Source organism: Scatophagus argus, chromosome 4 (assembly GCF_020382885.2).
Source record: "Scatophagus argus isolate fScaArg1 chromosome 4, fScaArg1.pri, whole genome shotgun sequence".
Taxonomy (NCBI): Eukaryota; Metazoa; Chordata; class Actinopteri; family Scatophagidae; genus Scatophagus; species Scatophagus argus.
The window spans coordinates 13,277,501-13,295,082 of NC_058496.1; the positions used below are offsets into that span (position 1 = coordinate 13,277,501).

General features: G+C 40.2%; 1 protein-coding gene across 2 annotated transcripts in view; it reads right to left on the reverse strand.

Annotated features, from left to right (window-relative positions):
- Positions 1–1,451: 1,451 nt before the first annotated feature.
- rasgrf2b (Ras protein-specific guanine nucleotide-releasing factor 2b) overlaps positions 1,452–17,582 on the reverse strand; it is a 39,225-nt gene continuing 23,094 nt past the window's right edge. Inside the window, exons 12-29 of one of the 2 annotated variants that reach the window (XM_046387873.1) lie at positions 17,514–17,580; positions 16,891–17,027; positions 16,390–16,472; positions 15,760–16,008; positions 13,854–13,946; positions 12,113–12,585; positions 9,802–9,927; positions 8,575–8,664; positions 7,708–7,814; positions 6,791–6,903; positions 6,330–6,390; positions 5,671–5,774; positions 4,905–4,989; positions 4,601–4,798; positions 4,049–4,128; positions 3,838–3,955; positions 3,655–3,723; positions 1,452–3,338 (exon numbers count right to left, since the gene is read on the reverse strand). In XM_046387873.1, the coding sequence (XP_046243829.1) occupies positions 3,246–3,338; positions 3,655–3,723; positions 3,838–3,955; positions 4,049–4,128; positions 4,601–4,798; positions 4,905–4,989; positions 5,671–5,774; positions 6,330–6,390; positions 6,791–6,903; positions 7,708–7,814; positions 8,575–8,664; positions 9,802–9,927; positions 12,113–12,585; positions 13,854–13,946; positions 15,760–16,008; positions 16,390–16,472; positions 16,891–17,027; positions 17,514–17,580 (2,346 nt within the window). In that variant the 3' untranslated portion in view covers positions 1,452–3,245. The remainder of the gene's footprint in view (positions 3,339–3,654; positions 3,724–3,837; positions 3,956–4,048; positions 4,129–4,600; positions 4,799–4,904; positions 4,990–5,670; positions 5,775–6,329; positions 6,391–6,790; positions 6,904–7,707; positions 7,815–8,574; positions 8,665–9,801; positions 9,928–12,112; positions 12,586–13,853; positions 13,947–15,759; positions 16,009–16,389; positions 16,473–16,890; positions 17,028–17,513; positions 17,581–17,582) is intronic. The other variant, XM_046387874.1, reaches the window with a different exon arrangement.

Here is a 17,582-nt window from a genome sequence, read left to right on the forward strand (position 1 = left end):
TTATAGGCACTAAAAACTGACAGCAGATCTCACACTCACAACTTGGCACATCTCCTCGACAACATTTGGAAAGATGACTTAATCACCTTGCAAGCGCTTGCTCAACTTGTCATTGATTCACGCCATGCCATTTTTCACTTTCACTCCCCTCTGTCTGTTCTCACTCTGTCTCTCACTCTTTTCTTCACTGTAGAATTATTTCTGTAACAAACACAAATACCAACGTCAGCTGTTCATACTTTAAACCTCACTTTGATATCAAAGCCATGATAATAAAGGCTTGATTACTTTATGACTCATGTTCAAATGTAAAACACTTTAACTTCCGCGCTTTCTGTTCACACTCTGATCTGTTTGTTACTACATCTTTTGCAAGTTGTCATTTCACATGACTGAGATGGTTTAGCAGGACAAGTGGTCAGTTAGATCACGGGTGGTCCACAGGTCGTGTACCTGTGCAAAAAGAGGCCATTCATGACCACAAGGTGACAGGACACACAAGACGTTAAGCAGTCGGCTGGAAAAACACTTGTGGAGGATGTGAAGACTCGATCCAAGAAGTCTAAAGTCTAAAGCAAAGCTTCCTAACAGTGTTGTATATATTGGAGCGGGAATAGGATTTGAACCTGTAAATAAACAGATTTTATTCAGAGTTTACCTCAAATGTTCCAAACACTGCAAATATCACAAATCCTTCTGTGTATCCTCAGAGTATCTTCAGAGGTTGTCTTGAGTAAGAATAGTAGATTAAGATTTACTGCAACTGTGAGCGCAGCAGGAATACCAAAGTCAATCTACAAAAACTCAATTTCAGTCGATGGCGATCTTGTCTCAGAGCAGCTGACAAAATGAGCTCTGATACAAATGACTTCTTCCCATACAAAGGTAATTCTTCCTTTTTCCTCTCCAGAGTTTTGCAGAGTTTGGTCTCAAAGTTGAAATTTGCTGATGCACCACAGAGTGTTAGAGTGAAATATTTACATATGAGTTAATATTCAGGGAAGCTGTTGCCAAAGGACGCACAGTAACTCAATATCATTGAAATTATTGCACTGTCCAAGGAAATGCACAAACACATAAGGCATGTTGAATTTATTTCCCCTGCACCTACAAGTGAAAAATTCAAACAATTACACAAAAATAATATTACAATACAAACACAGCATCCTGTATTCCCAAAGCCGTGTGTGAAACAGATGCTCAGTATTACAGACGCAGTGCAAATAGCAAGTTTTTCCAAAAGCAAGGCCTGAAAACATTTCCTCCAATCTATGTGGAACAGGTTTATTGTTTTATGAGGAAAGTTGTCTGTTTTCACTGAGGCCTGCATAATTTCCAACACTGCTACTGCTTAACAACAGGCTGTTTTGCAGGTGGCGTAGCCTAAACATTATGTGCGACTTTGTTAGGTACACTAAGAGACAAACGTGCCAGATTTGAAGGACAAAATATTGTTTGTATGCCTTTTAGCAGAGCCTTCAGACAGCTACAGAGACAATACTAATATAGAGAAGCAGAGTTCGAACGTACAGGGAGCATCCGGTCAGACATGCACAACATGCAGCTGTTGTGTGCATGCAGGACAACTATGTTCATCATATCAGCAATACAGAAAACAAATTCAGAATTATTCAAATGCTACATTTTTTTCAATCTTCAAAATCCCCCTTTTTTAAAAAAAAAAAAAAAGAAAAGAAAAGAATAAAACAGATTTCTTGCAATACAAGAGCCTGGGATGCAAAACTAGAATTCAACATAAAAGCAAGCGGGACAGAAAAAAAAAAGAACAAGAAGAAAAAAGGAAAAAAATCCAATAAAATCTATATTCACAGCATGACAATTCAAAGTATTTCTTCATCAATCATCTGATATGTGTGGGGTTACTATTTAAAATAAGTAAGATAAATACAGTATCTGATGAAATAAATAGCAGAGTAAATAACGATCATACGGTCACTCAAGCAAAGCTACATCTCAGAGAGTGCAAAAAACGCCCCAGCACGTCAGTATCTGACAATTTGTAAAAGCCAAAGAAATCAAACTGCACACAAATGCCGCGAAAGCTTTGGGTCATTGGAGGTTATAACAATGTTTAACCACCAGAGGGAGATATTTGCTTATGATTAGATGCTGCAAAGACTTTACTGTGTCAACACTAACATGCTACTGTTTAGTCTACATGACCTAAAAGAATGAGTGAAACTACAGTCCAATTTTTACAGGAAATCTCAAGATTTGTGTGGAAATAGGATTTGTATACAAACCTTAATGGAAATTGGCAACTGTGGAGTAATTGACCTACACTCGTGGAAGGCACTGATAACGTTTTTAATTTTATATCATTCATGTGGACATTTTTATAGAAAGAGCTCTTCATTCTCAAGGGAAGTCTTTAGATAAAGACTGATTAAAAATAAATACAGAATTAACTGTTTTACCAAAGGACATATAAGAAACTTTCAAAATACCTTAGATTTTCCATTTTAGGGAATTTTTATGTGTTTCTTTTCAGAGTCTCTCTACATCATATTTGAAGGCTTAAGGGCATCTTGCCATTCCCAGCACACTAAGGATGCATAGTGGCTTAAAGAGTCACTCTGGAGAAGAGTGAAGCATGCTAAGCTGAGGATCGGAGGGGCAGGTTGAAGGCCATTTAGGCAGTCAAATCCCGAGCTGAAATCATGCAAGATTTACACAGTGACCATCGTGACATAAAGCATTTTTGGGGCTCTTGCTCCAGGACATGGCGCAGATAAGCACAGGCAACAGAACACAGACAACAGCACAGAGACACGAGCACAGACATTTCTCTGTCACACTGTCTGTATATGCTACATTTCTGTTACGTCCACTGTATTTCATCCATTCGCTCCATGCTCCAAGCCTTTCCTGCACTTTTAGGCTGGCCTGAGGAAGAGTGATGTCAGGTGAGCCACATTCTCGACCGAGGAGTGACAAGCACACACAGAGACATGTCATTCCCTCAAAAATAATCACCGCAATGCAACCAAAACCTTTTCCTCTTGTTCTCCGTGAAGACAATCAGTCCAACACCACAGAAATTCTCTCCCATGCTCCTTCTTCCTATCTCAACTTCAGACTTTATCACTCTTATTTCCCTTTCCATGTCGCTCTCAAAACTTCAAAAATGTTCTCTTGATTGATGAGATTACGTTGGGCGCGTTGCCCTTGGGGAGGGAGGGTCCAAGTTCGGTAGGCTCCCACTGGCCACAAGCAGTTGTACTTCAGGCAGGAAGCCTGGGCTCGATCTTCAGGGAGAGATCATAGAGTGTGTCTTCATCCATGATCAGAGTTTTATCAAGAAGGTACTGGGTCACCTGGACAGAAAACATAAACGGAGGGGGGTCGGTTTCAGACCAGCAACATGTGTTGACAGCTGCGTTTCAGCTCTCAGAAACACATCACAGATAGATATTTCCAAGAGTATAACGTACGGTACATCAAAGGTGATTTTCAAAAACCCAGCTGAAACTCGGGCTTTCGTAAGGGATCTGCATTGTCACATTTTTATAAACACACTTCTTTTAACAAGAATATAAGAGGATCTTTGATTATTTTATAGGATCTTTTTTTACGTGACAGTTTTAATGGTGAAAGTGCTGCATAAATATAGTTCATACAAGGAAAATGTACCTTAGCTTGATGCTCTATTCTGTACGGAGTCTGCTGGAACTGTCGGATCTCCCTGATGATGTGTGATATCTAAGGAAAATGTGGAATTTAAGTTGACATTAAAAGGACAGTGTAAATGTAATGTAAATGGCTTTCATCACCCTTGTGCATTTGTTTTATGCATGTATGCATCCATGTGCGTACCATCCTCATTTTGGAGAAGTTAACAAGACCTTCCTCAGTAAAATTGGGTGTTCCCTCCTCAATAAAGGCCAAGTCTGTTAGATACATTCCCAGGTATGGCACACATGGAGGGTTGCAGCTGGAGAAAGGGAGTGAAGTTTGAAGGAATGGTTAAGAAACAATTTTATTTTCTTATTTATATTATGTATATTGATAGCTTTAATAGTCTCACTTTTTCAGGGTCTCCCTCAGATTTTTAAACCTTCCCTCGGAGGACACAGTCTTCTGCAGTTTGTCCATCAGGGCTTTAGTCTGGACAAGACCACAAACACACATTTGAAATCATTTGCAAAGATAATTATGAACAACACGGGACAGACAAGACAGTTGGAATAACCTATGATCCACTTACTTTTAATGAAAGATGATCTTAATAAAATGACAAAATTTAATTTGCTTCAGTGGTGAACAGGCGGCACGGCTTGGTGAAGAGACAGACTGTCTGGTGATTGGATGATTATGGCTTTCATCCATTTAGTGTTCATCAGAGTAAAGCTAAGAGCAAATACTGAACATTACGGGATAAATGCCTCTCTTCAGTGTCTTTGAGTTCTCTAATGACTTCACTTGTACCAGGAAGATTTATAGGCATTACAGAGACAAAAGATCTTTCCATTATTTTTCCATGCTGAGGTAAACTTTACATGATACACTTGTTTAAAGGTACAATACCAAAAAGATACAGGAATGATCGATTATTGTTAGCAATGATTATTTATTCCACCTGTTTGCTGATTTTAGCCCAGGTTTTCTTCAGCCGGTAGATGGCACTGCGATTGAGTGCAGATGTGATCTCCAGAACTCCGTTGTAGTTGTTGAGACAGCGGCAGATGTCAGCCACAGCAACCCACTTCTCTATGGAGCTGGCCCTCGAGCCCACATCAGTATGGGTCATAATCTGTGACGCCACCAGGTTACTCATCTGCAAAAGGAAAAGAAAAGAGTATAAAAGAACACATACTCGATATTTACAGGAGGGTCAGGGGGAAAAAAGAGGTGCTTAAAGAAGAAGACGTAAAAGAGCTTACGTCGTTGAAGTGCTGACTAGTTTTCATGATGTATGGCGTCCTTTCTGTCTTATCGACTTTCATCCAGCCCTGGCCCAGGAATTCTCTGAGAGAGGGGGATAGAATACAGCAAACACAGTAAACTCACAAGACGTAAACATTTTAGTTAAAAGTTGTACTGTTAAGGATATTATTACACCCCCAGCAGGAGGCGATTTCGCAAATGAATTAAACACCACCAGTAAAGATGGCGGCGTCTCATGGAAGACCTTGAGAAATTAATGTTGAATGGAAATCTTGTACTCTCATCCAGTCAAAATATGCATTCTAGTTGTAATTATTTAAAAGTATGTCAACTGTTTCTTGATTTTACATTTTTTTGATTTTACATTAATTTTTCTTTGGTTTTTGAGAGATTGCAAAACAGTAAAAACACATTAGCCATGGCTCTTATGAGTCTTTTTCACGTGTTTAACTCTGCTGTAAGATATGGAATTCCCTCGCTGATATAATAATTGCAAGCATTACGGATGTGTGATGACAATATTTAATAGATCAGTATAAATTCAATATTAAGTAAAACTCTGGTCTTTTCAAATAAAAACTATAAATAATTGGAGTTGTAATGTTTAAGGGCCTTGCTCTCTTTCTAAAACAGTTGCTTTCCTTTTCTGAGGTAAACTGCGGTGATTAACCGGTCTCATAACAAGCGTCATCCATAAAGATGATTTGATTTTTGTTTGGCCTGATGCAGATCACAGCGTGAGAGCTTTATGAGAGGACTGACTCATAAGGAATGCTCCTGAAGACGATGTGATCCAGCAGAGTGATCTGCTCAGCCAGCTCCATCGCTGAGAGAGACTCGAAACACTCAGCCTTCGGACAGTCCGCCTGGACACGCAGGGACAGGGACAGGGACAAACAGAGTCATAAACAGACACATAACAAGCAGATATAAATATCTAATAAAAAAGACCGGCTATGATGAATATGTTTTATGACAGTTGGCAGTCCCCTGGAGACCATCACACTCAGGAGAGGGTGTATTCAGGCCGTCTGACAGGAGGATAGAACAGTGTGTTCTGACCGAGGCTTTTCACATCTTACTAAAGCAACCTGCGCCTGTTTGTGATTCCCCACCACTACTAAGCTAAGATAGTTAACCTGGAGCGATCACGACTCCTGATTATTTTCATTTCTGGGAAGTGGTAAAGGAGGGTAAATTAAGTAGTCAGGGTAGGTGTGTATTAAAGTATAATTACTTCAGTGGAATGAGTTTCATAAAACCAGGTCATCCCACTGACATTCACATAAATATCCAAATTCAAATTAAAAGCTGCATCACTAAAGCCAGTCCGCAATAACAAGTGTCTAATTTAACAACAAGATAATCATGAAATCACAACAAGATGTTTGCAAAGAGTTTGAGTTTTGCACTTTTCTCACCATCTGTAAGATGTCCTCTATCCTCAGCTGGGCATCGTCCTGCTCATCCTGAGAAAGGGCACTAGAGTAGAATAGAACAATTAGAACAAATAGAGAAAAAAAAATAAAATCAGACAAAATACAACAGAACACAACGTAACAGAGTGGAAAAGAACAAAACAAAACAAAACAAAAGAATACAGAACAGCACTGAGCAGAGCAGAATAGAGCAGGACATAAAACAACAGCAGAGAACAGCAGAACAGTACGAAGAGCGAAAGAATAGAACGAAGAATTGAATAAAACAAAACAGAACAGCACAGAGCAGAACAGAAAAATAAAAGAGATCAGAACAGAGCAGAACATTACGGCAGAGAACAGAATAGAGAGGTTTTAACAATGTATACTTGACAATTTAATTACTCAACATTCACGTGTCACATTCAGATGCTTCAAACGTGCTCTATATTTTGCGTGTGCACCTTAGTATGTTCGCAGTAGCTTTTCTCTCCTGAGGCAGCAGGTCTGGATCTCTGAGCACCTCCTCCAGGAGACAGATCACTGACATCTTCAGCTCCCCATTCATCTCAAAGTCCTAAACACAAGCGCAAAGAAACGTCCGTACATGAAAGGACCTTCACAGACATACATAACAGATTCCACCAACCTCAACTCCAGCCCAGATGTCAACCCAAACCTAATTCTGAAAACCTTAAAATTAGACCTTAACCAGGGAAGTGAAGACTAACCATGTCTTTATTTCTGTTTTAACTGTATTTTTCTGTGTAGATGAAGTTGGAGGACTGATTGGCCATAAGAAAGTGAAGTGGTTATCACTGCTGTACAATCCCTCAGGTCTTCTGACTTTCTTCTCCCTGAACCCCTGCACCAACTGAACTCTTGTTTAAAGGTCAGTCTTAACAAGCTCTTTGTTCTTTGGCCTCCCAAAGAAAAATGTGAGTCGGTGTACTTGTGTGTGTGTTTGTGCTTGCCTTGCTTGTGTTAATAAGCTGACTGAAGCTGGCCTGTCATCGCTGCATTTTGTTTTATTGAAGAAAAATACGTAAAACAGATCGATGCAGCGCAGGGAGTCAGGCAATTACTGCAATATTCAGTTCATTAGAGGCAACACTGGCTGCTTAGCAGAGGAGTTGGTAGGTGGACTGAAGCGGGTTATGCTGGTCATCCAGTTGACACAGCAACAAGATCAGGTGTGTGTTTGTGTGTATGTGTGTGTGTGTGTGTGTGTGTGTATGGATGTTTACATGCTCAAGCATAAGCAGCAGTAGAGAGAAAATGCATCAGACACCGACTTTAATGAGACCACAGACTTGATCACCCCAGCAAAAACACACACACACACACACACAGTCAGATGGTGGTGGTGGTACAGACAGACCTGAGAGTGTTTGGAGACCCAGTGCCGCAGCACATTGAGAACTCTGTTAGTTGCAGCTCGGCGGATGATGAAATCTTTATCACAAGTTCTTTCAGAGTTTGCAAACACTGGAGGGTAAATTAAAACCAAAAAGAGAGAGACAAAAGAGAGACAGAGATGATTTGTTTTATTGTACGATAATATCAACCTTATTTAATATGACAAAAGCAAAATCAGTCCTTGGTTGAAAAGTATTTAATGTACCCAAATAACAGTGACAATATCACAATAGACAAATGCTTCATTAAGTCTTTCAAAATTACACAGAAGAAAAAGTAAAGAAACATTTGAAGCAAGATGTACGTAACTATTAGAAAAAGAAGTACTATATGTGTATGAGTTTTAGTAAACGGTGTATTAAAGCATCACGTAAGCAGTGATTTAAAGGGTCGATTCACGTAATCGTGGCTGATCAGCATCAGCGATCTTAATGTGTGGCTGATTTGGGTGATGTTGGCTGTGAGGTGGATTTTCCACAGAGCAGATTTGTTGCAGAGTATCGAAAGGACACTCGATCAGACTGAGATCTGGAGATTTTGGGGACAAGGTCAACACCTTGAGAGGGTGCTGTGATCTACTGGGTGGGGTTAGTGGTTTAGGTGACAGCGAATAACTACTGCTAACAGATGAAATATTATATCCCTCTTGATATTTCTGTGCTTTTAGAGGCCTGTAGGTGATAAATATTACTGCTTTAGGTAATAACAGGAGATAAAAAAAAAAACAGTGTAACTATTGCAAGCTGAAGGCGCTTGGATTTTTAGACTGTTAACATTCACTTTAAACAATACACCTGCTGTTTATTTGAGGTTTGAGGTGTGTGTGTACCTGGCGGTGAACCGTGTCCTGCTGCCGCCGTGGCGATAGCGAAGGCTGAAGCAGGAGAGACGGAGCAGCGTGAGTTCTCCCCTGACTGAACTGCAGGCACACAAACACATAATTACCATCAGTGACAACAATACTGCTTTCATTTTCATCATCGAGGGGAGGGCCCACAGGGGAATAAAAATTCACTTTCATTTCTTTGGCATATAATGAAACATAATTACAATAATGACAGATGGAAATAACATTTTGTATTAAAACTTTTTTAAACCTAATTTTTACATTGCTATTGACTACAACTATATTAATAAAAATACTTTTTCATAAATAAATTCTGCATAAATTCTGCAGTTTTTTCCACACCAATGAATTACTAAATTGTTGGTAATTTGCTTTGTAACCTTTTGGTGAAATAACCACTTGAGGTATTTAAACGTACAAAAACATGTTTGCCTAATTGTTCATGTAAATATATAAAAAAAAGGCTGAATAATGACAACATAATCTGTGATTTACAGGCTGGATGTGAGTAAGGACTTTGCCAAATTTGAAGGCTGTGCCCAAACAATTTTCAGAGCAGTCATTTGCATGAAGAGAGTATGTTGTGTGTTGATTAGGTTATTTACTTTTCACATTGGGCGTAAACAAGTGAAAAGGACATATCTGTAGCAGCTTACTAGTACTTTGTAGAAATGCAAACTACAGATATGAAAATGTACCTTTTTGACATTTATGATCTTCATCATCTCATGACATGTCCTGTCATCTACGTTTGTTTTACTCACATTGCAGAGCATAGCACAGTGTTTGCAGTATTTTCATTTCAGTCATACAGGAATCTTTACTGCACTCACGTCTGTCAGCTTTTTTAATATCACCATTAAACTCATCATTATCATCATCATCATAATCAACCCAAGCAGACCAAATGCTTGTGCAGCTGTCCTACATTCTGTACAGGACACACTCCCTTTAATATCATCCAGCAGTCCTGTCTGACTGGGCCTACCTCAACACACATCCACACACTCACATAAGGCCATTTCTGGCTGAGTTTTGTACTTCACTGCTGTATTGAAGATGTCAGCCTCCAGGGTCAGGGATCTTTGCCTGGCTCTGCTGAGCCTGGGCTGTCAGTGGGCTCAGCACTGCCCACAACAAGGGCCTTTGGCTATGGCATAGTGTCTTAGTTATGAGTCATAAACCACACAAACACACACACATTGTTACCTCCAGGCTGTCTGTAGCGGAGGTGTCGAGGTGTGGAAGGGGAGCGACATGGAGACATGTCTCCTGCATCACTGCTCTGAGGAGACTCTGGGATGATTTTCTCCAGTGACACTGACTCCAACACAGCTAGAAAGGAGGAGAGGAGGGAGGAGGATGGAAAACAATGATGGATATGCTCATGGTCTGTGATGTATCTACATTCAAATAAAACTAACATGATATTCAATTCATTCTGAAGCAACAACTAAGATTATCTTGGATTTCTTTGCATGCAAACATGTATTCCGACACAAATAAACACATTTACCATGACAGCACCAATGATTCAAGTCTGTCTTAGGGTGTTAGCATGTACTGCTAAAGCTAAAGTGCCTCCAGCTTCAGTGGTACTTACTGGAGTGGTGAACACAATTCTTGGCCAAAAAGATATTCCTTCATTTGGCATTTTCAAGCTCTGGAGAGACCACTATATATCTCACTGGTTCCAGATCTCCCACAGGTGTACGATTGCATTTGGATCTGGCGACGGTCAAGGCCATGGCATATTTCATATCATTTCATTTCATTTTCACGCTCATCAAAACATTCAGCGACTCCTTGATTCCTACACTGAAGCATCTGTATGCATTTTATTTCTACACTTATTTATTCAAGGTTCCTTTAATTTGCACCTGTCTGTCTTTGACCCTAAAAAAAGTAAACACATCACAATTCCTGATTGCATGGAGCCCTACCACACAAGCTCTTGTTAACTCCTGATGCTTTGAAAATGACTATGTTGTTTCATTTAAATGAATTTCATTAAAAGTCAGCTTGAAAGACAGATGTTTCACCTGATTATTCTTTAACTGAGTATCACACTGGCAATTTGTCAGTGGCAGAGAAAGACAAAGAAAAAGGACAACACAGAAAAACAGGTATGCCTAATATGCAAATAGCTGTATGCACATAGATATATATGAACCCAGTCAGTATGCAGAGGAGGTGAGAAAGGCTCTTGGGAGCGGTTAGCAGCTGCCACACATGCACACACACTTCTACATAGACACACACACACATCTACTGTATGTGTCTGCACATGCTAATAAGGGTCTGGAGCTTGTTCTGGCTGTGCTGCTTCAGATTTCCTGACACTATTGCTCTCGAGTATGAGAGGGCTGTTTGACATCACTATTAGAAGATCTAAGCATGTGTTGAGAAGCACACAAATGTTAGGAGATAATGATGTCCAGCCTGTTCTGCCCTTACAGGAAACACTTCACACTGTGTCATTTGATGGGTGACCTGCATGTCAGTACACCAGTGAGGCAATACAGTGTGTTCAGTCATAGGGAATATATACATATTTTATATATTTACAGAACAAACTCCACAAGTCAAAGTGCCCATGGCAATAAGATCAGCACAGTGTAGAAGCAAAGCATGCAAAATCAGATCATCTGCCAGTGCTGTACAGTTCTCCAAATGGCTGCTACAGACTGAAAATAATTACAGTCACTGAGTTTTTGTTTAATTTAACGCTACTGAAACACCCACAAAAATTTAGAATTAAGTCTTTATTGCTGTTTCTGGACTTTGATTAAATTTCTAGAAGAAGAAGAATCAGCTTTATTGGCAGCATATATATTTTTACATACACACACTGAATTCGTCTTCTGCATTTAATCCTTCCTTGGTTGAATACACACATGCAACACCCAGCAATTTACATGCAGTGAAACACACAGGAGCAGTAGGCTGCCACTGTCAGGCACCCTGGGAGCAAACTGGGACTCCAGTGCCTTGCTCAAAGACCAGCCAGCTAATGGAGGGGGGGCATTTTCTCATTAATCACACCACCACACACAAATTTTTCCTGTCCATCCGGTGGGGGAATCAAACCAACAACCCTCTGATCACAAGCCGCTTCTCCAACCTCTAGGCCACGGCTGCCCCGTTCTAGATACAGGTTGCCACTAAATCCGACAAAATGTGTCGTCACACTTGTAGAAAACTGTCACGTACTGGAAGCTGGTTTTAAATGAGTTGTAATCTTTATTCAGAGCAATTCTGAGGATTTTTTTCTGACCTCCAGTGGTCCAACTTCTCACCCTGCTACAGTGATATAGAGGAGTACTCCACGGATGTCAGTGACATTTTTGTTAGATGTATTTAAAGGTTTAAAAGAGCACATCTCTAACCTGTGGTACCATACCAAAGCTCAGGTGTTGCATTGTCACTAATATAGATGCGTTTCAAACAAAATTCAGTCTTAATGTTATGTACAGTACAAATGATTTTGAAATGTATTTGTGTGGAAACCATCACATACCTCTGCGCATGTTCCGTCGAAGTTTACCACAAAACGGGTCGAACTTGGGCACCTCCTCCCCCTCTGCAGCTGAGCAGGTACTCTGGTCCGGGGATGAGGGAATGGGTGGAACTTGGTCCTGCGGTGGTTTAGAGTTGTTGGGTGGGGGAGAAGTGGAAGAGGGAGGAGGAGGAGGAGAGGTGTTGGTTGGAGTCGGGGTTTGGGGGGTGTGGGCAGATGTGGGGCTACTGGTAGCAGACTGAGAAGTGTTGACGCCAGAGTTTGACAGAGGACTGGTTAAGTCGAGGCCGCCGACCCTGGCGGTGATGGGGGAGTGGAGGGAAAGCTTTCGTGTTCTGACTGGGGAGGAGGTACGGGATGGGATGGACAGAGGAGGTGGAGAGGAGAACTTGCGGCAGAGACGAGGAGATTTGTCATTTATGTGCTCACTACCTCTGTTGTTCTGATTGGTGGCAAAGAACAGCTCCAAGGACCTGAAATGGAGAAAAAGCAATTACTGTGACTTTCAGGTTTAATTTAGACTGTTCAAATCTGCATCAGGTGAACAGTGTTCAGTTTAAGCTTAATGAACATAAAAGCTGAAAGGTTAACATATACTTAAAGCTGCTCTTCTCATTATTGTTACTGTCCCTTTATAAGAAATCTTTTTCCTTGAGTCTTGTCTTAACACATGTTTAGTTTGATTGAAACCAATCGTCTTTACCAATGGATAAGATGTTACTTTCAGCTCTAAAACTGTGTTTGCAGAACAGTCCTAAACTTTTTGGTTCATATATATATATATGACAAGGGTTCACACAGACCTTGAACCGTTCAGCAAATGTGCATATATATACAGTATATATACACACTCAAAAACCCTTAAATCAAAAATGATTTTAATATCTAATCATGTTAAGAAAAAGAACAAAACAGCAACATAAATCAGGTATTAACAAAAAATATCAGGGTCAACAAAACTATATCCACTTCATTGATTAGAGTAGGGAAAAAAATCTGCCTTTCATTTTAGATTACATTTGCAACTTTTAAACACCTTATTGGCACAAAAGTGCAAAAGCTTTAATAAACAAGAATTTTGGTCATCAATTTCATGATGACATTAACTCCTAACCCATTCAGGGTGTCATGTGCACAGAGCTACATAAAAGGAGGAGTAATCATGCATAGATAAACACAGCCATCATTATACACACAAGCCTGTTATTCAGCAGGAAATAGAAGGACAAATTGCCTCTCAGATTGAGAGAGGATTGGGGAGAAATGAAAGGAGGATAGAGGAAGGATAGATACATGAAAAGCAGAGAGGAGGAATGCTGAAGAACTCTGAAGCAAGCAGTGGAAGATGCTTAAGAGGAGGATATAAAACACACTGAGGAGGAGTTACAAAAAGGAATTGATACGGATACACAGAGAAAAACAGCCTTGAGGAAGTGAAGCTCCAGTAAGAGAACATGCTACAAACCAGCTGCAGAGTGATGCACGTATATACACATTTCTCTCCATTCCCATTCCTGTCTACGTAACATCCACCTAAAATATTTCAAACTCATGAAATTCCAACCCATATCAGTTGTTGTTATTCATTCATACACAGAGAAAGATGGCACGTAGATTAAAAAGTCGAAGAGAAAAGTCATGCATCAGTAAGGTATCAGGCCAAGAGCAGAGGAGAGGAAGAACAAGCAGGAAAAGTTAGAAAGAGTAGGAAGGAGGACAGAGAGAGAGAAGAGCTGGTTACTTGGACTGATCCATGGCTATCTTCTTGATCTTCATACTGTAGTCAGGACAGATGGATGAGATGGACAGACGGTCAAATGAGGGGTACTGCGGCCTGTAGTTGGAGAGGACATGAAGAGACAGGAGGATGGATGACACAGAACAATAATTAAATGGATGGCTGAGACATGAAAATGCAAATGGGAGATGTGACAGAGATAGAAGATGGTTCAAGGGAAGATGATGGAAGAATGATAAATGAACCTCTTGGTAGAGGAAAGGTGTGTTTGAGGAGGAGGGGAGGAGGTGTGTGGGTGAGAGAACAGCGGCATATGTTCAGTCTACCAGATACCGACACATGACCACATGGGAGAAAAATCCACTTCTAAAACGGATGCAGAGAGTTGTGTGATTAATGGGCAAAAATTAAAAGAATGGGGGGCACCTCTATGACCTATAAAAAGGGAAGAAGCAACAGGCATTTGAGCCAACCCAAAGGGGACAAAAATGCTTACAAAAGGTTCAATCTATCTTTTGTAAAAGACTGAAAATTACAGTGCTCCAATAAACAAAATTACTAAAGACCCATGGAATATCAATATCACACACACCATCCACAAAATTGCTAGCAGCTCTATGAGGTGTGTTAGCATGGTAGCATTTGTTAATTAGCACTAAATACATAAAGAGTACAAATGAGGTTGATGTAAATGTCCTTATTATTGATGATAGCATTAGATTAAAAGTTAAGGGATAACCAAAGTCATAGAAGAACCACAAATGTATGTACAACTTTTGTGCTAATCCATCCCATAGATGTTGATATATTACACTAGCTAATTAAAACTATAACCAGATGTTGATGTTAGAAAAGTTAATGGATCATCAAAGTCATTAAAATTCATCCCCCTGGGGCAATGAATGTCTGTAAACATTTTTTATGGCAATCCATCCATTAGCTATTAAGATATGTCAGTCTGGACAAAAGTGATAGGCCAACACTGCCATCCCCAGAGCATGGCTAAAAGCACCAAACCAACAAACCACTGAAACACAATATGTCAAATGGCTCTCTGGTGAATGAGGATGGAAAAAATGCAAAGATTTAACTAGAAGTCCACTTGGGCTGCTCTTTAAGGGCAAAAATGAAGCATGTGCTGTTTAAGTAGTGATTTGAGAAAAAGGGGATTTTCCCCACACATCTACACTGCCTGTGTTTAACACCTCTGGTCTCTGGATGAGTCCTCGCTGGGAGGGGAGCACATAGTGAGCTTTACATACAAACCTGCCCTTGGGCAAAGGACAAGACAAAGCTCTTACAGCTGAAATGCTATAAAAATCAGGTAGGTAGGAATATAAAAACACAATTCCAATGCAGCAAGAGACCTAATAAAAGAGAGGGGGCATGAATAAAGCAGAGAGAGAGAGAGAGACAGGGAGGGAGAGAGACAGAGAGACTCCTCACACAGTATATTCCTATGGCTGTGCCAAAAACCTTGCTGAAGCATCTGTTCAGCTGGCCTTCAAAGGCTGTTTTGTATCTCAGCCAATATGCAGTATATTCAACCTTGTGGACAGAGGTGGGACCTGCAGGCCAAGACCAAAACACTGAAACCACATGTGACTACATCATTCACACAATTACAAAAAGAGTGGGAAGCTAAAACAAATACTCCCAGAACGTGTCGTGTATGCTTGTGAACAAATGTCTCTGTTCATAAAATACATATATATTGTCCACATGTATGCAATATGGAAAGATTTATGAGGTATGTTTACCTCTGTCATAGTGATGTACAGTATGCACAATGTGAGTGTGAGCATTGTAATGTCCCAGTTATGGGACTAACAAAGGATTATCTTATCTTATCTTAATGATATCTTTTCTGTGTTTGTGAATGCATATTTACATGTTTGCACTGTATGACCTGATCGGTATGGAGCTGAAGGGCTTCTTGTAGATGTCGGCCAGTTTGTCCATGACCACCGTAGCCGTGGTGAAAATCCTGTATGTGTGCAGGAAGGTGTTGAGGAAGTCAATGGAGAGGAAGCGCAGGTCAGTCAGCCTCTCAAGCAGCCGCTCAACGCTGGCGTAGCGGATCTGGGGGACCTTGCAGGAGTTGAGCGTCTTGCTGAAGCAAATGTCAACATCATCTTTATGGAGACGCACATCGGATCTAATAGATACACACATACGCACATACACACAAACACACACATAACCAAGCATGGGTGACTGCTGAACAGCTAAGCAAGGAAAAGATTAGAAAAGTAGCTGAACAAACAAAATCAAGTAAAAGAGAGAAATCAATGAAATAAAATCAACATAATCCAAAGGGGGAAGCCAAAAATGAAAGTGGATACCAAAGTATAGTCTGGAGCAGATTTCAGCAGCAGCATAAATAAATTTAAAAAAAGCACAATACAGAACATACAGCTTAACAATTTACTGTACATCAACACAACTGTAACATCTTCACCCAACTATGCTACATCATAAACTCATTTTAACGCTGGCATGAGGACAAGTTCCTCTTCACAAACACAAACATACTTACTTGATCATATGAGGCACTGTGACTTTAGAGTTCTCCTCGAATACACTGGTCATCAAGCCATTACAGCGAATATTATCTATACACTACAAAGACAGAGGTTAAAGGAAGATGAGTATTGACAAAATGGGTGTAAATAACTGATTTTCATTTGATTGAGTATGAGTTTGATCTACAATACAGAATTTAAAGCAGATGATGGGCAGAGTCAACAACAAAGGGAGAAAAATACACTAAATTTAATTTCTTATACTGTATAACACTCCACTGAAAATTTACATTTATCTTTTTATCTGATGAGAATTAATAGTGTCTGATATGTTAGTATGGCACTACTCTGTTTATGAAGTATTGAGGCAGTGAGCTGAACTCACCTCGAGGGAACTGCACCCGTGTCTGTGTTTACTTATCACTGAGCCTTCTCAATACCCAGTGGGCACACGCTCTCGCTATCTGGAGGTTCTTGTTATTCTGTGTTTGCCTGGGTGTGTGTTTGTGTATTACCTGGCTAATATCACTGGTCCATGCTGCCTTCTCCTGCCGCGATGGTGCCAGTAACACCACAGTGAATGAAGGTGAGTCCGTCGGCTCTACTACAAGCTTAAAGTCCAGCTGACTGAATACCTGACCACCGGCTTTAGCTGCGGGATACAGAAAAATAAAGAGCTTTTTACATTACAGTAGTCTTCTTAATTATGATGATGATAATAGTAAAAAAAAAAAATACATATATTAACACACACACAAACAGGTTAATTAAGCCGACCTGCTATTTTCAGTTTACATACCCCTGAGGCTTAAGTGAGAGTGTGTGTTGGAAGGAAGCGTACACATACATGTGATTGTCTCAGTACTTGTGTTTGTGTGGCTGCATGGGTGTTTCATCAGTCTCCCTACATGAATTGGATCCTCAGAAAAAATAAATAATGGACCTGGAATGTCATAAGATCAAAACCTGACATTTAATGGGGTGAGCATCTGATATTTAAAGGGAAGTAATTTCTGGACACTTATCATCTGACACCTAATTAACCTCCATGAGTGCTGAAGGGCCTAAATGAGCCAATAAGGGCTGGCAGTGTGTCGGTCAATGTAGAAACGCCGCTTCACTGATGTGGTAGACTTACACTCTTCATCGCTGGCATCTGGTTCCTCTATGAGTGTGCAGTCAATCAGCGACAAAACTCCGCCTTGCT